Raw genomic sequence first — 22622 nt, forward strand, 5'->3', positions numbered from 1 at the left:
AAGGGGGCCTAATTGTACTCTACTGGCAACTAGGTTAGTAATTAGGTGTTAATATGTGCCTCGAATCAGAGTCTCCCAATGGAAGAGAAGATCCTCTACTAACTCATTCACAATATTAGAGATTTTGTTATATATCATTTTGTTGGAGATGAGTTAAAGAAATTAAGTAGAAGCACAAAAAGTGTAATCTTGGAACATGTCATTATATAATAAAATAGTTTTTCATCAATTGTGAAACAATATTTTCGGTATCACTTATTGTCTTTTCCAAAAATGTACTGTATCTCTGATGCTTATAAAAAAATCACATCTTTAATACTTATTATCAATCACCGCGTATAACGCTTTATACAATAACCACATGTGTATCGCCATCACCGTGAGAAACTGTTTCCTCCTGATTGACTGTTAAAGAAACCCCCGACGACTTCAGCACACTGATGTCATATTCCCCATGAAAGAGCTGAGCTTCAAAGATGCCATTTTTGTCGGTTGTACCCACTACATTGTCAAATCTCCACTCTTTCATCAGCTTGTCAACCACATCTCCTGTGGCCAAGTTCCTGAAGTTGTTATCAGTCAGACACATCCGATTGCAGCCCTCAGGATGCCATCCGGCCCAAATCACAATCCCTTGAACTGCCGGATGTGAGAAAGCCTCTCTCAAGATTGCCTCCAGATATTGTGCCTGAAAAAAAAAAAGTAATTTTTTTAATTCTTTAGACATAAAAAGTCTCTTTGTTTCTCTTACTGACATTGTTTGAAATAGTACCTGGTTGGGCATCTGGAAGACGTCCACTTCGGTGAGCCAGATGGGGGCTTTTGCTCCTGCAAGCTTATCAAGAGCAGCTCTCATGAAAGGGATATTTGGTTGGCTGAAGTGCGCTTCAAGCCCTATTGCCATCCTCACATTCTTCTTAGTGTAGCTCTGTATCTCCCAAAATTTCTGAAGATACTTATCCGGCGTCGATGCCGGATCACCTGGCTGCTCCAACGTGTTGAAGTCATTCAAAAACATGAGAGCCCCCTGATCAATCTGTCTAGCATGTATAAAGGCATCCCCTGAGAAGCCCTGTCCCAGCCTCTGCTCAAAGAAGTTGAAGTGAAGGTTCTCATTAACAACATCCCAAGCAATGAGTTGACCTCTATATCTGGAGACGATGGAGTTGAGTCGCTTCGCGGCGGCGTACTTGAGCTGGTCATAGGATAGTGATGTCACCCATCCCATTTGATACCTGGGATCATCCCAGAATATGTTATGGCCTCGCACGGCAATGCCGTGCTGCTTCGCGAACGCAACCATGGCGTCTGCAGTATAGTAGTCCTCCTTCCCTTGTGATTTCTCATTGCTGTACCACTTCATTTCGTTCTCGAAGGTGGTCACAGTGAAGCGAGAGGTAAACCAGTTCTGGTACGCGGTGTTGGTGAGAATGGGTTGAGCGATGGCGCAGCCAAATGGGAAACCTCGCCTTTTCTGTTTGATGGAGATCGTGGCATTTGGAAGGATGGTTCCATTGGCGTCAACAGCTTTCAATTTCACAAGCCTCATACGAGACTGCAAGCATTAATTGTTCATTTTAGTGCTGTTTTTGGATTAAAAAATAACTTTTTTGAATTCAAATTTACCTGCTTTATGGTTTGAGTCTGATGAGACCTCCATTCTTCTGCTGTAAATGGCTGCAAGGAGACACTATCCACCCATATCTCTATTGCAGTGCTGTTACTCTGTGATTATATGGAGAGATCCTCATCATTCTTCATATCTCAAGCATTAGAAAGAAAAACAGTTTTCTATAAAAAACAGAGATTTTTACTGCGAAAAATAGTTCTTCAGCAGGTCCAGTGACGTCAACAGAAAGACCTCCTTTGAGCATGGACCAGCAGCCAGACTTGGCTTCAATTGCTCCTGCATGGATAAACTTGCCCCCAGTCTTGAAGACAGCCACAACATCAACAGATCCCTCAATAGTCTGCAACCAAGCTGCAAAAAGTTGCAGAAAACTGTTAAGTTGATGACAGCTTCTGTTTTTGCACTCTCTGGGACTGCTTAACTACATATAACTTATCAAAAAGTTTCAAAATTTAAATTTTGTGGGCCGGTTGAATGGGATAGGTCACCAGAGAAAGTGTAGAGGTTATCCTTATGAAGAAGAAGCTTCTGTGAAACACTCTGGTAGGGTCTGCTTCTGCTGTGAGTGAAAGCAAGGTACTTGTTTCCAGTACTGGATGTCCTTTCTGCTATACGGCCATAGCCGAAGGAGGACCATTCTTGAATTCCTCTCTCAAAGTCTGGGTTGAGAATGATGCCGCCTCCATATTGAGGCTCCAGAGGCTCAGCCAAACACTAGGGAAGAAAATGGAATTTAGAGCTTTCATAATGATCTCAAGTGAAATCAATAATGGACATGAACTTATAAGAAAAACAAAATTTTGACCCTAAAAAACGCTTTGTTTAAGTTGATTCCAGATTACTTTTCTAAATTGACTTAGTTTGACCCAAGACAATTGCCATAATAAACAAAAATAGGAAAAAAAAAAAAGAGAACACTGTGGAATATTTATATTGCCATGAGCCCATCAGTTTTGAACATGTCTTTTTTATATTCATCTTTAATTTTAATCACAGCCCTTTTCATTTAATTTTAATTCCATTTTAAAACGCAGGAGGAATTTTTTGCATTTACTAACCGTAATTAATATGAGCATGTTGGAAATTACATAATTTGTTTGTTTTTTGCATAATTACATCATTTAAAAAAAAAAAAAAAACTTACTGCAATTGCAGCAAATTCTGAAGATGCACATATAATACTTTGGATGCAGAGGCAAACTCTAACCCTAATCAAAACCTCACAGAAAATTAAATTTCATCGCCAAAATATGCCTCACGTACTTACCTTATTTTTATTTATAATTTCATATAATATATTTTATTTATATATATATAAAACTGACCTCAATGCTTGCCGAATAGTCATAGGGTACAGATTCGGCTGTATAACCTGCATGTAATGATGAGCTGAATTAGCAAACAGGAGGATTAACAGAACATGTTTAATCAGGTGATGAATATTTGTAATTTTTGCACAAATTGCTGAACTTTCAACACATTAAAAAGTGAAAAAAGAAGAAGAAAAAGAAAACCTGTTAAAACTAGAGACAATGAAACGAACAAAAACATCTCCTGCAACAAGAAGTTCACCATTGAAGACAGAATTTTTTTTTGAAAACAATAGATTATTAAAATGAAGTTTTTTGGGGCTTTCTAAGAGCTATATATGGCAATGGCTCCACATATTTATGAAGATTTTGTTAAGGAGGAATTAACAGATTCTATAAAAGGTAATAATATTATAAATAAAATCTATATAATTTGTGAAAATCAATGTTTTATATATGCCAAGAATTTAAATGAATAATTACGTGTTGATTGATATTAATTTTAATTTTCTATTAAAGGCCCCATTTTTTTCAATTGGGGAATATGTCGGTCTGAAATCAATGTTTCAGATGCTAATAATTAATGCTGATCTTGACCAAAATTAAGTTATAATTGCATTGCAAATTATCTTTTTTTTTCCAAATAATATTTTTCTTTTGTGAAATATATATTTATCCTAAATTATACTGCATGCATTCATAATTTTTTATTAAACAAATGTAAACTTCTCCGGCAACAAGAAGTCCGTCATTGAAGACAAAACTCTACGAGAACAATAGATTATCAAAAAAAAGTTTTCAAGCGCTTGCTAGGAGCTATATATGACAATGGCTTCCATATCTATGCAGATGTTGTTAAGAAGTGTTATGATATAAATTCTTTTCTGAATATTGAAAAAAACTCTCTGCTCTGCTCCCGAGAACGTAGACATCTTTGCCGAATCTCGTTAAATCTCTGTGTTCTTCTGGATTTGTGTCGATTAATGTTTTCTTCGCCCTAATTTTCTGAACAAGAAGGAATTAACAGATTCTATATAAAAGGCAATAATATTATAAAATAAAATAAATATATATACAATTTATCAAAATAAAGGATAAGGCATGTATATTACGACAATTGCTTATCGTTGTCTTACAAATAAGAATACTAATTAATGGAACATTTGCAAATATATCATACATTTTTTCGTGTATTTATCTAACTCCTAAACACCCTTATTCACGTCTATATAACCCAAAATTTTAACATCACGTAAGAAATATCATTATTATTATATTTTTAAACGTGAAATACTTCTTCTTATGCATTAATTTATGACACTAAAAATTTTATAAAGGTAAATATCAAACTTTACGCGTTACATATGTTAATAGATGCAAATTATGTGGCATATATGTATGTAAATTTTCTAATTGCTGATTTTAGCATTATGTCATCATTTTGAGAAGCTCTTACATTACTTCTTAAGACTTTCTTGGATGATGAAAATTTTTTTTGGGTTCATCATGAAATTTATAATAACATTTTTACAACATTATTTAGTGAATATGGAAGAGTTATACATTCCATAATTTTATAGTTGATGCTACATACTTGCATAGAATTTAGTTTAGATGGTTGAAAAAATAACAAGTGACATTAACTTCAATAAGCCAAGTTGAATAACTCATTGGAAAAAAAATAAGAATAAAAATAAATATTTGATATATATATATATATATATATGTATATATATTTGAATGCACTCTATGAACAGTTTAAATTCAGTTCAATTAATATTCGTTTTGTTAGCAAATGAACATATTTAAAAGTTCAAATTTTAAATGAATCAATTTTGAACCCAAATATAACTCATTATTTATATTTGTAAACAACTTATTTGTTGTGTTTAAGAAATAACTTATTAAATATTTCATATTTTTCAGAAAATATTAAATGTTTTATAATAAGCTTAATGGCAACTCATATATTTTTTATTCAAATTTTATTTAGTGGATTTTGATTGCAATATATTATGTATTTTTTATATTTGTAAGGCCTCCGTTAGTTCCATTTTTCACACATTGTTCGGCCCTTAAGTTGCTTAACGTCCATTCTCTACTCCATATTCTCGCTTGAGGTCATAAAAGCTGTGCTGTTTCAGCATGCCGTAAAGGATGTGAAGTATGTCACGATTGTTCATTATGCATATTGGGGCAGCTTAAAACGCCCTCCATCCGTTTGTTGTTTAGTGGGTCTCCAATGCATTTTACGAAACCGTATCTGGATTTGTCATTAAACACAGGACTCACACCCCCCTCGAGTCCCACGTTCGGTCGCTCGCGATGAAATTTGGATGCTTTCTACTGGGCTTTATTCGTGCGATTTGTTTTATGGATTTCCTTTGGGATGTTGTCTACATGCGAGTTTTGGGAGTGTGGTTGCCTGTGATGGTTTACTGGTGATGGAATTATGGTTGCTTTTTTCCCCATTTGCAGTACATGTTATGCTACTTGGATTGAGCTTCATGCGATGTTCATTGGCCATGAGGTCAAATGGAAAAAGAACAACGATCGTTAACTAGGAGTTGGATAATTATACTTTAAAAGTCATTTATGCTAGTTATGATCTCTTCTCATCTTACTATTCCTCTATTTGGCTAGCATAATTCTTCAGCCAGTAAGGATGTTTTTATTCAATTAACTTCTCTCTAACTAAAATTCTGAAAAAATGATGGTGAACCCAATCATGAGATCTTGATTGGGTTCACCATCATTTCCCTTAACATCCGCTTTTAAGCCGATAATAATAATTTTATGATTTAAAATCTAAATTTGGCGCTCTTATATGTTAAGTCCAATTATTTTTTTTCTTAATGACCAGCCTTAATCAAAAGTGCTCTTCCATTATCGAAAGAGATAATTAAATATAGGGGCTTGTGCATATTGGAAAACTCAAACCGCTCCACCTCAAACATATATTTACCTTATTGCACTAGCTTTATTTTAAACCTATATTCACTAATTCACAACCTAAAGGTAGTTATGTAATAAGGCTTTAGCCTAGCTTTATGTACTGAGTAGTGGGGAGTAAATCCCTTGATTCAGATTGTTTCTACTTTATGGTATCAGAGCACTCGTCCAAGATCATTCGGGTATCTCCTCCTTCTACCTGATCGACGATCACTGACAACTCTGACCGACGATTGATCGATGACTGGCAACCAGGGAGCCATATACCTACCTAACGTGTAAGAATTTCTTCGTTGTTCTCCCGTCGATCCTTCAGCCATCTCCTGACCATTCGTCCACAGGCAGCGGTTGGACGCATGCACAACGACTCGTCGCTGAGCTGATTAAGAGCTTTTTCCTCTCCCTTCTGCCCACATTTTCCATACCCGAAGCTGCATACTCCATCTCCTTACCCAGCTCCATCGAACCCCAAATCTAAAACCCTATACTCCAGGCTATATTTTCCCGACATCCACAATGTCTACCATCTCTCAATCTGAAACCCAGGATCATCCAGTCTCAGATCCATCACAAACCACTATAATACCATCGACATTGAAATTTCTCTTGCATAATCTACATCTTCTCACTCAAACCCACTCTCAGCCAATAAATCTCCTATTTGGAAAGCTCAAATACAAAAAAAAAAAAAAACATTTACTCCAAATGATTTTATTGGATTCTTACAAGGTACCATTCCTTGTCAATTGAAATTTTATATATATATAAGAAATGGGGAGAAGAGGGATACATAAACAATGGGAATTTAAATGCTTTTTATGAAACTTATTATATTTGTCTAATAAAGAATAAAAAAGAAAAAAAAACCTAAGAAAACTCTTTTTTCGTCCGCAATAGCAATTTATTTCAATCAATAACCAGCAAAAAAAAAAAAATTCTTACATACCCCATGAAGATGAAAGGGATGTCCACGAACACGAATTGTAATAACAAACTTTTTCCCAATAAACCTAGTCATATATTTCATCATTATGAAAAAAAAAAAAGAGGAGAACAAGTTGGTAGGCTGGGTCACAGTAAGTCCCCTTTGGCAAGGGTTCGATCCTACCCGCGGTGTGCGAGGGGTCGAATTATAGGCAAATGGCGCACGGTTCTTATCATAGGCCCTGAGTGCATGGGAAATCGATATTTGGGTCTACGCCAAATACCTATTTCCTTCATTTATATACATACCAGTTATCTACAATGGCTTCTAAGGGAGTTGAAGGAGTTGGTGTGGATGGTGAAGAAGATAGATTTGGAGACGAAAGAGTAGATGGAGATAAGCTCAGTGAAGAAAGAGAATTGGAGAAGCTATCTCCCATATCTTCTTCTTCCTCCTCAGCTACTTCATAAATAGTTTCAACAATTATATCTTTTGCTCATGATCTTCTATCGATCGTCTCTTAATTCTTCTTTAATGAAGTTTTAGGGAGAAGAAAGCTATTCAACTTTTGATCTTGCGAATGTTCCGAGAGTTGTATGGAAATTTAAGAATGGAAGTCTTTAAATGCGATGAATGAGCACATAATTTTTGCTCATTTTCTATATTTATATAAAGTGTTAAATATTAATAATAATTACACAGATACCATCTGAATCATTAATATTTACAAAATAACAATGCAGGTAATTCTTTTGAACTGTGGGATCGATGTATTTAGGCATGCCACAATCAAACTATTGAGGAATTGATAAAAATAAAATAAATGGGTGGGGGTTATTTGGTAGTTGAGTGAGAATTTGAAAATAGATGAAAGAGGATGGCTGAGTTGTAAATAGCAAGTTTGGGGTGTTATGAGATGTTAAAACTAGTGGCCGAGTTATAAGATTCTCAATGTGGAAAAATTATTGCAACGGTTATGATGCAATTAATTTTTTTAAGAAAAAAAAAATTAAAGTGGGGCCCACCGAAATACATCTTACGGTCAGGATCGGACGCCACATGCATCTCTGCATGCAGTGTCCGTATGCAATATTTTTTCCTCAAAACGGGTGCGGTTAAGACGAACAAACGCACGTGTTAACATAGAATTAATTTTTTTTAATTAAATTTATGAAAATTAACTTAAATAAAAAGAAGATTTACATATACTATCCAATTCTCATGCATTTACATATCTGACAGCTAAGCTTTAACTTTTACATATGTATTTCTTTTTATTTGTGTGATAAAGATGCATTTCACTTTCAGAAATTAAAATAGTGATATATTAGTATGATAAGATTTGGGTCATATAAATATAAAAGTAAGACTTAAATTTTTGACATCAAAATACATGAGAATTAGATGATATTTATACAAATGCCCCTAAATAAAACTAAATTAAACACATAACGCTCGCCTCTCTTTTGATTTCACCTAAATCTTAGTTCGAGTTAGAGAGAAAGGCAACAATGGGATGGTGACGCACAAAGACCTCTGAAACTCTCATCTTTCTTCTCCTTCTCTTAGCCAAAGCCATTAAGAAAGGAACACTTTTTCCTCTTCCCTTTTCTCCCACCCATCTTCGCGTGCTTACACTAAATCTGTCTTCCAACTTGATTTACTATATCTTGGATTTAAGAATTTCCAACAAGGTAATGCCTCAGAATTGAAATAATTCCTAAGAATTTGTTTAGCTCAGATTAAAAAAAAGAAAAAAAAAGGCTAACAAAAATGTTAATAACTTGCATAAGACGATGCCTTTTGTGCACAAAAATTAAAGCAAAAGAGTGATATATTAACAACTTAGTATTGTATAAGGATCCAACACAAATACAAATAAAAGATGATTCGACATCGGAGATATTATGGCTTCTTATGTGGAAAACTTGAAGGGGGAAAAACAACGAATCTCAGCCTAATTCAAATAGTTTTACAGTGCAAAAATAAGTTACAAGACAATACTTTCCCTTCAACAACATAAAATAATATTATAAGAGAGAGTTATCGAGTTGACTTTTATTAAAGAAGAGACATAAATTATTAGAGAGATGGCAATGGCTCCATTGCGTTGAGGAAGACTGATTGTGGGGTGTATGATTGAGATATGATGTTAATCTTATCGGTTGTGTTGGCGGTTAGACAGTTGTGGTCCAACGATAGAGATGATGCCATTCAAGCAAGGGTGGCCCGATGGCATCTGCCGAGCGTTGGTGTTCTGTGGCAGCAAAGGCGGCGACCAAATGACGGTGGTGTGACAGTGGCAACAAAGGTGGCAACCAAGTGAGAATGATTTGGCGGTGGCAGGTCGAAGATAGTGGTTGGATGTAGCGGCAACGACGACATTGACCCGGCGACAGTGGTATGATTGCAATGGCGACCAGGCGACGATGATCCAATGATGACGGTTTGGTGACTGAGGCTTGATAGGGAATAGTGATTCGATAATAGTAATGATGGTGGCGTGGTGATAATTAGACAACAATGATGGTATAATGATAATGATCAGTCAATGAAGATGATCTGACATTGGTGGTGCTTGAGAGTCTTCAAGAGCTGCGAGCTCTCCTTAGTTTTTTCATCTGGGTCTAGGTCTCCCCTTATGAAAAAAGTAGTGGAAGTTTATTTATAAATTTTAAGAGTGACATCCATCGTAAATATTGCTAGAATCTCATCTAGTCCCTCCGAGAATATAGAGTGATTTGCTTGATCATATGATGTTTTATTTATAAGTATTTGAGTGTCATAATGATGTCGAAATCAAATGATCTTGAAGTCGTTAGATCTGTCTCATCAAAACACTGAATTTGACAAAAAACTTGCAATATTTATAGATCATTTGGCCTTCCAAAATAAGCTCTAAATTTTTTATTTGTTTTTTAAAAGCATGCTCTATGCTTACTTGAACTCATATTAGAACACTTCTGATATTATTTAGTTTGTTTCAGATATTTCATTTAATTAAAATTCGAGTGTATGTAACTCTTAATTTAATTTTTGAAGCTTTCAATCAAGTGCATTGAGAGTGATACTCGATCAAGAGGATTGGGGACATATCTAACTGACTTTTTTCAAAGAAATTTAGATATATAGCGTGCAATTCTTATGTCATTTTTTATATGATATTAAAAATTTGAGTGTTATGTATATAAATATGAAAGTTTAGGTGTCCGATATATAAATACATAAGAGTTGCATGCTATGCTATGAATATAATTGTTTTTTTTTTTTTTAAATTAAAAGTGTACACTAAAAATGGACTATCCTTGGTTAAAGCACATACCCAACAGGTTTCACGTGCCTGGAGTGCCCATCTATGCCGAAACTGCCCTGCTCCAGCTATCGAGCTAACTTGCGAAACTGACTTGGTGAACTGGCTCGCTTAATTGTTATGCTCGTTCCATATGATGAATTAACCAATCATGCTAGCCTGACTTGCTTCATTGGCGAATGCTCGGAATTATAAGAACACAAATGTCGAGATCGACATCCAAAATTGAAATATGTCACATCATCATTTATGAATCGTTTAACACACACATCACAATCTTTTCAATGAGACAACGAAGTCAATTTTCGTACAGCATGCATTCTATTTTAATATTTTCTTAAACATATGTAAAAAGGAGAAGAGTTGCTATAGAAGGATTCGGCTCTCTCTACTTTTTTGGGTGGGTCTCACACAAAGATTCACATGAGATCTCTCTTTCCGCCTCCTCTCATTAGATTACCTTCACTGTTCAGTCGGAGAGTGATTCAAACACATAATTCAGACCTGAAGAACACATTCATCATCTTCTTTCACCTTCTTTACATAAGTCCCTCTCTTGTTGTGTGAATTCACAAAAGATAAAATTCAACGTCCTAAAAGAATTCAATAATAAGCTGTTCATTAAATGTTGCAATTTGATTGATATGTCATGCACGCCTGTTTTCTAAGTAAGAATGAGATATAAATAGGAACACCAAATTGATTGTTTTACATATTGGATTACAACTACCCCAATATTACAAAATTTATCACTTCAACATTTTGATTTTAGCCTTTTAGGGATGAGCTATGACGACAAAATTGTCTTGTTTTTGGATTGGCAGGTCTGAGGTTGGGGAAAAAATGAATTCTAGAATATTTATATATAGATTATATATCCTAGAAAATTTAGGACAGTAAAATAAGAATTTTATTTCTTAATTTTGCAGAAAATATAGCACAAAAGTAGACAAATGTAAAGGGCAAGAGAGACTGAAATTAAGCCTTTTATGTCAAATATGTAGAAGCAAATAAATCAAGGGCCTAGCTTAGACAAAATAATATCTTATATGGGTCGAGGTTACAAAGTCCAACTTTCTCTTTGAATGGAAATGATTTAGATATTGTCTCGATGAGACAAGATCAACTGATGGAAGTAGTAGAAGGTAAGAATGACAATCGAGTAATGATGGCTTGTTGGATGATGACCGTTCAGTTACGATAATTAAGAAATGACAATTTAGATAGTGATAATTGAGCGATAATGATCAGATAACAACAATCATGTGATAATGATTGGATGCAGGCAATTAGGTTATGATGATTAGACAACAATTGACATTGGTGGTTTGGTAGAGCTCTAAAATTCTTTAGATCTTTTAGATTTATCCAATTCTAAGTCAGTTCATCCATATGTGAATAATGATATTTTATCTATAATTTTTAAAATTGTCTTTTGGTTAATTTTGTCAATATCTCAAAGTACTCTATCAAAAGACCAATGAATTATTTATTCAATTTTTTTTTAGGTTCGTTTGATTTTTCTTCTTAAGTCTCAATTTGACTATAAGTTTGATTTTTCTTCTTAAGTCTCAATTTGACTATAAGTATGTAGAATTCATAATCTTTATGTTGAGAAATTAGGTGAAAAAAAAAAACTGGAATCGACACAAATCTAGAAGAACACAAAGATTTAACGAGGTTCGGCAAAGATGCTTACGGAGCAGAGCGGCACCTTTCCACTAATTCTAAAAATGTGTACATGATACAGAATATGAGATTCAACTCACCTAGGGTTACAGACAAGACATTAGGGTTACAGACATACAGACAAGACATATATATAACCCTATATTACAATATGTAATTACTTAAATTACTCATGTACCAAATGGCGGGGTGTTGTCCTCGCACCCCCAATCCACATAATGAAACTCTCCCGATTGGACAGATCCTTCCGCTACACTTCGCTCGTGGGCCCCGCTCCGCTCCAACATCTGTCCCATTTATGTTATACGAGTCATACCTAACACTTTCAACATTTCATCCTTTTAACTAATTGTAAAAAAATTGATCATACTTTAATTGCTTGATTCAGAGTTATTTAAACTCTAATATAATCACTGTTATTGTCGTTAGACGTGTCATTGAGATATTCAATTTGATGTAAAATTAATTCATCTGGTCTTGTATTTACTTTGAGAATTTTCATCAAGAGTCGTGTATGCTTGAATGAAGTTTGTAATAATGCATCGCTTCTCATTACTTTTAGATTTCAAAATTATAATCCATAATTATGTTTAATATTTTAAAAAAATTTGCAGCATAGAACTATATAGTATTGACGTCAACACACTCATCCCTTTCTGATCATAAACCAAATAAATTCTCTACAACTTTATTTTTTCTTCCAATAAAAAAATATTGATGAATTGCCATCAATAAATTTTCATCGCTTGACACGGATCTCGAGATATGACACAGATATCGGAATAATTTTTGAGAAATGAACATCCAAGCTTCAATTGGAAATCATTTAGAAGTTTGATTCAACAAACTTATAATCTAACTAACCGGCTCGACGAAACTGACCCAATAACAACAAAATGGTTCAATCTGGTCAAATCATACCCAAATCAAGCCGTTAAATTACTTTTGAAATCTTTTCGTTCTTAATTAGAAGATAAGACATATTTCAAATTTGGCAATTTTATATTCAGATTGAGCGTTCATGCAAGACAAATCCAACGAGCCCAATATCACCCAATTCCAACATTGCTAAAATACTCAAATGTTTACAGAATGTCATCCAATGGAGAGGATCTCTCTAGATCGTTTGATGGAGTGGTTCAGATTCTTTTCTTGTTTGTTGGGAGGCTTCTCTTAGATTGCATAAATAAGCCCTACCTCTCTTCATGAAAAGGACCGAGAAGTTGAACCAGAGGAAGCCCAGAGCTTGGAAGAGAAGGAACTGATGTTCAATGTTTTAGATCGAAGATCCAACAAATGCCACTCGTTCCTCCAACCATTGACCACATTCGACCACCTCTCGTCGACTGCAGTGGACCATCATCGTCCACCCCTTGTTTGTTACAACAAAGCCCATTACGAAGTTATGACATGCGACACAAAGTGACGGAGCATCATGTACAGTAATGACCAGCTATGTAGAGTAACAAAAAATGATACAAAGCAGCACATCCTGAAGATAGTGTAACAACCCATCTTAAAGATTGTATTATAATAATGTACCTTGAAGATCGTGTAACAGTAACACAAAGATGGAGCAGCGATGTACCCCGTTTACGGTGCAATAACAAACCCAGAAGATGATGCAACAGTGCATCCCACAATAAATACATACAATCATCACATTCATGATAATGTGACTTTCTCCGGACCAATGAAGCTCTCTCCTTGCGATCCACCACTATGACTTTGGTGACCAACTATGTTATGTGTGGTCATAGCTCATGCATCCCCCCAACTCTGACATTTATGACCTACGAATATTATCACAATTCATGCAGCTCCCAACAACGACCTCCTCGGTATATGAATGTTATCACAACTAATGCAGCTCCCAATTTTGGCCTCTGCGGCCTCCGAACAAATTCACAACTCATATAACTCATAAGTCTAGTCTCATAGGCTTACAAACGTTATCATAACTCATGTGGCTCCCAAATCCTACCTCCTCAGCCTGCAAACATTATTGCAGCTAACCACTACGACATATGTGGTCTGCAACTCATCGTAGCTCCCAACTCTAGCCTTTCTGACCTATGAACGTTATCGCAATTCAGCACTACGGACTATGTGTCTAACTACGACATGCATGGTCCATGGTTCATGTTGCTCCTAATCCAACCTATGTGGCCTACATATATTATTACATCCCATACCATGACTTAAGAGACTAATTATGACCTACGTGGCTCACAGCTTCAACAGTCTCTATTATAGCCTCTGTGGCCAACCAAGACTAGGGCTGTCAAAAAAGCTCGTTGTTCGCGAACAGTTCGTGTTCGGTTCGTCAATGAGTTCGTGTTCGATTCGTTCGATAAGTAAACGAGACAAACGCGAACAAATTTTTTTCGTTCGGTTAGTTAAACGAACCAAACACGAACAGTGATGCGTTCGTTCGTGTTCGAATCGTTATTGTTTGAAATATAAAATAATATAAAATAATTATATATAAAAAATAATAATATATTAATATACTATAGTAGTAATATACTAATATAGATATAGTATATTTATATAATATAAGTTATATAATTAATATATAATATTATTTTATATATTAATATTAGGGATGTCAAACTGGCTTGTAGTTCGCGAACAGCTCGTGTTCGGCTCGTTCGTTAAGAAACGAACACGAGCTTATTTCAAACAAACTAAATTTTAAACGAACCGAACACGAACACAAGCTTTGTTCGTTCGTGTTCGGTTCGTTTACACCCCTAACCAAGACAACTGAAGCAGCCATCTACGACCAACATGACCAACTTCTATCATGGGTTTCAACTACATCATATACGATAAACTGATGCTACAACCACCGTCCAAAATATTTACGATGGACTACTGCCTCCATCATAATTGACTACAACTTTCAGGATACATTACAACCTTTATTGCTAAAATATAGTTGTACATCAACTTTGTGACACTATCTTCCCTAACTTAAAGAGAAGAATCGATTTATGTACTCAAAATGACATAGTGGATTATTTGAACTGGGCAAAGCTTCGCGATTTTTTTTTTCTTTTTCGGGGTTCTCCAAGAAAAAACTTCTGGCATGTCTCCATCTATCACTTTAATTACCTGAGCGCGTGATAGATTTGTCTTTAATGTTAATACACTAAATTATTACTCCACCATTATGAATCTTTCAACACACATTAGTTTGGAGTCGTCAGTGGGAAGTGAAGTCTTGTTCGATACTATCTTCAAGTCTGAGATGCCAACTCATACTTCATTTTTCAATGATATACATCGTGAATGATTCTCTTTTTTACCATTTATAGATTATTTATTTGTATTCTTTGATATGGGGGCAATTTTTACTCCAATCTCGAAAGATCTTTCACATTGTGTCTCATTCAGACATTAAGTCTTCCAAAAGGTATTATAGACTAGAGGGTAATCTTCATCGCAAAAAACACTTCCTCAACGCCTCCTCATCTTAGTGAAGTTCTTCAATTCAATCAAGAAGTTAATCTCTTCAATGTTTGATACATGGACTTCTTTACAAACTCGTGCGCAAAACATAGTGACGTTGGGGAATAACAAATTCAAAAGCAGCAATAACAAATTTGTTAAGTTTATTCTAAAACTAATATTACATTAAAATATTTATCTTGCAATAAAATTAGAGTAAATTTAGTGATTAACGTTCAATTATGATTTATTTCCGGACATTTTTTTTCATAGATTAATACATCCACACTGCACAGCATAAACGAGATCACGTAGCAAAATATTTTCACGATATACAAATATTTTTTTTCCAAAAATAAAAAAAAAACCATATAACAATTTAATAAAATAGATCAAAAAAAAAAAAAAAAAAAAAAATCTTCACGCGCGGTAACTTTATGGTTTCATCCTCGTCGAGCAGTCAGCTCTGCGACACGGCTGATTGGGCTGAAGAAACTTTCCTCTCCGGCCTTAAGGCTCCGCGACGGAGCCAGACGAGAATCACCGGAAAATAATCCCGGATCCGCCGTAGCAGCCGTCGGGAACTCCGATCTAGTCCTCCGGTGATGCGACGACCCATCCTGCGCCGTCCAATCCATCATCGCCTTCCTGCTACTTCCGCCGGCGTTAGATCCATCTGATAAGCACCGGTAAGTCCTCTGATTCCGATTCTTCTTGAGTGCGTGGATCACAAATGGAATCAGCCCTTCCATTTCTTTCTCTCTTTCTCTGCTACTTTGGATTCGGATTGGTTGACTGGATGGGAGGGCTTTTTTATAGAGGGAAATTAATGATGATAATCGATTGGGAGTTGTTGAGTAAAGCTGTAACACACTGTATTTAATTGTTAGGTACATAAATAAGGGAGAAATTTCTGCGATGGGAACTTTTTTGACGCGCGCATGTTTGAATGTAAATGATTTCAGAGGTCATCGTTGGCGTGTTTGAGTGGGGCTGTAAAAAAAACGTTCATTTTTCGTGTGTGATTCGTTAAGGAGCTTCTTTTCGAATAGTTTGTTAATTAATTGATCAGAACAAGAATAAGAAATTGAACTTGAGGATCAAAACTGGTATTTTAGAAGAGGTGGAAGTTCAAATTGTCCTGAAATATGAGAAGCGCAATTGCTCCACTAGGACACTTGGACCCTACCTGGTTCTGGCCTTGTTGGTCCTTTGATTTTATGTCTTTTATTGCATAGAAATGATGAATTCAAAATCATCATCTATTTTTCTAATTAATTTAAATGAGATAATTTAGAGCCAAACACAAACAAAAATATGTAAATCAAGTCCAATACGAACACACTGTTCACAAAAAAAATTTCAAACACAACACAATTTTGAACATAATTTATGTAGCGAAACAATTGCCAAACCGAGCTCTGGACTCATTTCTAGCTAGGAGTGTAAACGCGGCTCGTTTATATTTCGAGCTCAAAAAGTGTGTTTGTGTTCGGTTCGTTTGTTTAGCAAGCCGAACACGAACTGTTCACGAACAAAGAGTCATTTTGACAACCCTAATCACGTAGTCATCAGATGTTTAGGATTGAGACAAGATTTAAAATATCATTTGAATTTAATTTAATAATTTTTATTCTATTTTCTTCATTAATACTTTTAATTGATTATAAATCTTTATACCCTTGTCAATTAAATTTTTAAAAAAGATTACTCATCAAAGATATCTATATATATAATTGATTAGTAGTATTTCGAGTCAATAAGTTCGTGTTCGGCTTGTTAACTTAGCGAACGAGCCAAACACGAGTTTCTTAACAAGCCACACGAACTGTTCACGAACAACGAGCCGTTTTGACAACCCTATTTGTAACCCTTTTAAATGAAGTAACATTGGTCAAATTTTGAAAATATTGATTTATTATTTTAAATTCAATTTTTATTGGAGTTTTTTTCATTAAATTTCTTCATTTTATTTTGGGGCTCTTACACTCGCAACACCCTTGACACCATATTTTCATCATTTACATTTATATCATCTAAATCTCTTATATCACCTAAAAAATATCTGTATTTTAATTTTAAAAAATAAAAGAGCATAAATAAGATACATGATGTATACATGTAAAAATTAAAATCATACTATTACATATGTAAATACATAAGAATGAAGCGCCATGCATGTAAATCTTCCTTTTTTTTTTTCCAACAAATATACTTTTGGACATAACTTTGAGCTATTTTATTTATAAATTTTGACATATAATAAAATATATAGAAAATACATAAAATTTTTTAGAATAATCCAATCGTGCTGACAAGTTTGTTGAGGATGATGAAACTCTTATGTCACATCCTCATCCCTTATCCCAACATATAGCAACGAACTACTTTAGTCAAACCCTACTCTGGTTTAGGTTAAAACCGTGGTCTGCTTGCATTCGGGCAACATGTGAGTTTCTAGACGATGCGCGCACATGTGCGTCAACATTATACTTATTTCTATATAATTTCTTATATCTTACATGCACACACATGTGGCAACGTAGAAATTTTGGCTACCATCACACAACAGCTAAAAATAATTGTTTTATTGCACGGTACAAATTAGTTCCGTCCAAATCTTCTCTCCATCTCTTGTTGCTTACTAATGATTGTAGCTCCATATAATTATTTCACAACATAAGAATCTATGCTGGTATCATGGCTGAAGGGAGTGTACAAAGGCCGGGCAATTTATTGATGGCAAAGAAGGATTGATATCTTCATGTTTATGCAACGATTATGACTTTAAATCTTTGGATGCTTCATCAAATATATATGTGGTAAAGATTGATTGGCCACACTTTAATGAAGAGTACTCCTGAGGATAGCTATTAGAAGAAGACGTGTAATAGGACTTCTATGCCATCTTGTCATTTTATGTGGTTCGTAGTTTTCCTATGCTAAATTCTAACATTCTTCAAAAACTGCATATGCAGAGCTTTTTTTTTTCGCATGAGTGCTCCTTTGATCATTTAGTTTTCCTAAATCAAAGTGGTGAGATAAAAACCTTGGTATCATGCTCTGCATCTTTAGGCATGTGTTAAAAGAGAATCTTCATCTTTCTGAATCATTTCTCCGAGTTATTTAATAAATAAGAAAAAAAAAACCTATTTCAAAGTTGCAATTTTTTAGTTGATCATCCGACTTTGGGTTCTTTTATCGCACTTTTATTGCACTTTTATAAGGCTGAGGTGTTGAATTAAACTTGGATCAAGGCTTAGAAGCTCGGTTAGTTGGTGTTGGGGACGGGACAACTATTAATTTGGTGAGAGATAAAATTCTTCAATATGTTTCTGCTTAGCTGTGTTAACTATTGGTTTTTTTTTTCTTTGTTTTGATTCTATGTTGGTCTATATTATGCGTGTTTGACATCTCTGCTTTTAACATCTCGTATTTGTTGAGATCATATGATGCTTTTATTCGAAATCTTTATGTGGATTGAAAAGTTATGAGCATCCTAAGAACAAGGTGAACGCAACTTTAGCAGATGATGAAGAAATTTGTAGTGTCACATTTCACTGGATTTTGTTGAGATTGTCCTTAAAACAATTTAAGTTGACGAAAATGAATGATGAAATTGTTGGAATATCCAAAAAAAGTGTTTTATCCGCTGAGCAATGGAGGCGACTGACAATTGCTATGTAGCTAGTAGCAAATCCATTTGTTATATTCATAAATGAATCAACATCAGGTCTGGATGCAAGAGCAGCATCCATTGTTATGCATGGACTCAAAAGTTTGGCAGACATGAAAAAACAACGAACCAACTTGTCTGCAGCAGTTTTTGCGCAGTAGATTTCAAGAGCAGGTGTTGTGCAGTAGCTTATTAATAAACAACAATTTCCCCAAACAGACCCTTAGTTGAGCTTTGCTAGCCTTTGTTATATTCATATTTTCCTTTGTGACTTCAAAGATGTTTTTCTTTGGTGCTACATTGTAAATAAAGTTTATGTATGAAGGCTTTTTAAAGAGCTATTAGGTGAGTGAAAAATCTTTGTATCTATTAGAACTGAATTTTGATCGTAATTAAACAAATTGGCTTATGAGTCAGCTTGCTTTGAAAATATATGCTTTATAAATACTATAAGTTAAAATTTTAATAGAAAATTGTTCAGAAAAAAAAAAAAAAAAACTTAAATTCTAGTTGCTCATTCATTATTCTTATCTCATTATTTCAGGATTTTGAAGACAAATAAGACAACATAAAATTGACTAAGTTACAAATCATTTCAAATTGGTACCAAGAGTTTTCAAAGTATATAAACAAATATAGACCAACCACATATTACATATTAAATTCGAACATAATTCGGTTTTTAAAAGTTAATGCTTGAAAGTACTTGGACATCTTTAAAAAATCTTTACTTTATTAATAACAAAGGTGTTCTTTCAACATACGACGATACAATCATCATAACTAAATGAGCACAAAGTAAGAATAACATAATAATTGTTGTAAAATGTAACACAATTAATATTTTAAATAAGAACTTCAAGTAACAAACATGCTCCTTCAACATACTCTTGACCATGAACTCACTTGATGCACATTTAGCATACTCTTGATTATATAATTCATCATCTACTTCATCTATTCATCTAAAATAGTCACATTCATGTTCTATTTGATTCCATGAAAATATTTAAAATATTTTTTTCTCGATTCTGACCTATATAAGTAGAAAATATCACACAATGTAAGTTACAGACAAAAATTTGTAGAACGTCAACTGCTTGAGATTGAGGTTGGATCTATGGACTTTACCATTGCAATTCGACCCAATTACTGTATAAAACTCAGCGGCCCAGTTTTTAAGCATTCCATCATTTAGGCTTTTGTTAAAGCCCACAAGGCCCAGTGCAGTCGTCCTCGTCGCACTAGTCATCAATTTTTGGTGGCATTTACACATACTGAACAACTCTGATGTATTTACAGATCTAACACCCAACCTTTCATATTTACATTCATAACACAAATGCTTAACACCGCATCAAAAATATCATGATTAATAATCTTTTAAAAGTTAAATACATCTCTTTATGTATAGATTTATGGCACCAAAATGGTATGATTGTAAATATTAAACCTTATTTGCTAGATGTATAAATACTTAAGAATTCTGTGGTATTTATGCAATTTTTTATAATATTATATATTCAGGTGCATGACTGAATTCTGAAGTTTAATTGTCTATCTTTTATTTATTATCGACAATTGCTTCATTTTTTTTTTATCCTCAATGAAACTAAGCTAATCTTATATATATAAGAATGGGCTTAGGCTATTATACTAGCCCCAACCATCCCCAATGCGATTAACAATTTGAGTACCACACCCTCCACCGGGGGGAATCGAACCTCATACCAAAGGGGGATTGCAACTGATAAATAAATGCCCGACCAACTGATCTAAGTATGAAAACAAAATATTTGAATTCATCATTCTTTTAGAAATGGTTTACAATTTCTATGAAGTTTAATAGTGAAGTAATTTAAAAAATGGGGCATTTACATTCATACCACCCAATTCCTATGTATTTTTATAGCTGACACCTAAACTTTTTTTTTATTTATATATTTATACCAACCAAAATTTTCATTTCACATAAAAAAACATCATTGATTTGACTTTTAAAAAGTAAAATACACATTTAACATAAGTGGTAGATATGTAAATCTTCAACGTAAATTTCATGCTTTGAAGTGTAGAGATATGAAGGAGACCTGAACAAGCATTAAATGTGGTCAATTTATAAGTCATCTTTATGGAGAAGAAAGCTAAATAAAATGGCATCATGCAATGAAATTTCTAATGGCGACTTCATCTAACAATGTGAATAGTTTTCAAAAAGTGAAAAGATTACGATCTTTTATTTCATGGCTGATATGTAATGAGAGTGACATACATTTAGCTCATGAAAATGATATTTGTGGTACTCACCATGCTTATATATAGTGATTATCTTAATTGGATTTTATCTAATTTAGACCTCCTATAACTTGGAATTTATCAAAGTGGGAGTTGCCTAAGCATTGAGACATCCAATAAATAGCTAATTCCACTAATTGACTAGAAGTTTTTACCACAAGAACTCTTCAAGGGAGCTAGAATCTAATTTCGAGTTCAAGTAATCCGTCAAATATTTACAAGCAAGACACTCAAATCTTTAATATTACATACAAAATATTACTATCATATAAGAGTGAAGTAAATCTTTTCATATAGAGATTTACAATTTGAACGTGTTATAAATGCAAAAACCAAACTGTAGGTGTTTGATGTATAAATACATAAAAGTTTTGTGGTATGCATGTGAATTTTCGATAAATTTATCTTATTGATTTTGTATATATTTGTTTTATTTTGCCAGTTATGTAGCATCAATATTATGTCTCACATATACAGATATATTGCTACTTCCAAGTTGGGCACAAAAGCAAAATTTTATATCTGAAAATTGGGCTAATTAATGTTTATAATATATTTATTTTAAACTAAAAAAAGAAAGTCTTAAAACATATTTTGATTAAATTTTAATCATCATATGTTCATCTATTTTTTTCCCGCTTCATACTTTGGAATTCATTAAAATTTAGAAAAGCTTAAGCGTCTGTCTGTTTGTGGGGCAGCTGATGCTTATTTAATAATCTGCTGATAAGCTGATTAAAAATAATTTATTTATAAGCTAGGTGCGGTGGCTATTATAAATTTTATTTTATTTTTTTTGGAAAAGTCAGCGTTTTGAAAACGCATCAGCTGCACCCAAACAGACCAGATGCGTTTTCAAAACGTCACCGCACCAAATAAGCTGCCCCAAACAGATCCTAAATCGCTTAAAAACTTTTAAGTTGAATTTTTATTTTGATTTTTCATTTATTAAGGTTAATGAACAATTCTTACCACATTAATATACCATTTTCAGGGGGTTTGAATGCAAAAACCAAGTTTTAACGTGCAGTTGACATATAAAATTAAAAAAAAAGTGTAAGAAAAATAATAATGTGCAATATCCTTTTTCTCTAATTACGCAGAACAATAGAATTGTTTATTAATGTAAGAAAATAGACAAATTCAAATATTAGAAAAATGGTTATTATAATAATGCAGGTAAACAAAACACACTATTATTCTAATAAAATATTTCTATGGTCACCCATAAATTTGCTTCGAAAGAGCCAACCTCTACCATAGACCGTTGACTCTATAAAGTATAATAAAAATATTTTTATATTGTACTAAGATAATTAATAAATAGGCACCTCTCCAATAACTACATATATACATACATACATACATATATGTATATA

The 22622-nt window shown here is 33.9% G+C and overlaps 2 protein-coding genes across 2 annotated transcripts; both read right to left on the minus strand.

Annotated features, from left to right (window-relative positions):
- Positions 1 to 346: 346 nt before the first annotated feature.
- Positions 347 to 6354, minus strand: LOC110027221 (anti-sigma-I factor RsgI6-like). Its single transcript, XM_020728556.1, has 7 exons — positions 6221 to 6354; positions 2956 to 3019; positions 2119 to 2344; positions 1815 to 1981; positions 1627 to 1725; positions 773 to 1555; positions 347 to 688 (listed from the first exon to the last, which is right to left on the minus strand). The coding sequence occupies exons 1-7, from the start codon at positions 6352 to 6354 to the stop codon at positions 347 to 349; spliced, it is 1815 nt and encodes a 604-aa protein (XP_020584215.1).
- A 9335-nt stretch (positions 6355 to 15689) lies between these two features.
- LOC110027245 lies at positions 15690 to 16547 on the minus strand. The gene has a single exon (XM_020728591.1). It carries the CDS (start codon positions 16166 to 16168, stop codon positions 15716 to 15718), a length of 453 nt encoding a protein of 150 aa, XP_020584250.1. The 5' UTR covers positions 16169 to 16547; the 3' UTR covers positions 15690 to 15715.
- Positions 16548 to 22622: the final 6075 nt, after the last annotated feature.

Source organism: Phalaenopsis equestris, unplaced genomic scaffold, assembly GCF_001263595.1.
Source record: "Phalaenopsis equestris unplaced genomic scaffold, ASM126359v1 Scaffold000421, whole genome shotgun sequence".
In the NCBI taxonomy this organism is placed as follows: domain Eukaryota; kingdom Viridiplantae; phylum Streptophyta; class Magnoliopsida; order Asparagales; family Orchidaceae; genus Phalaenopsis; species Phalaenopsis equestris.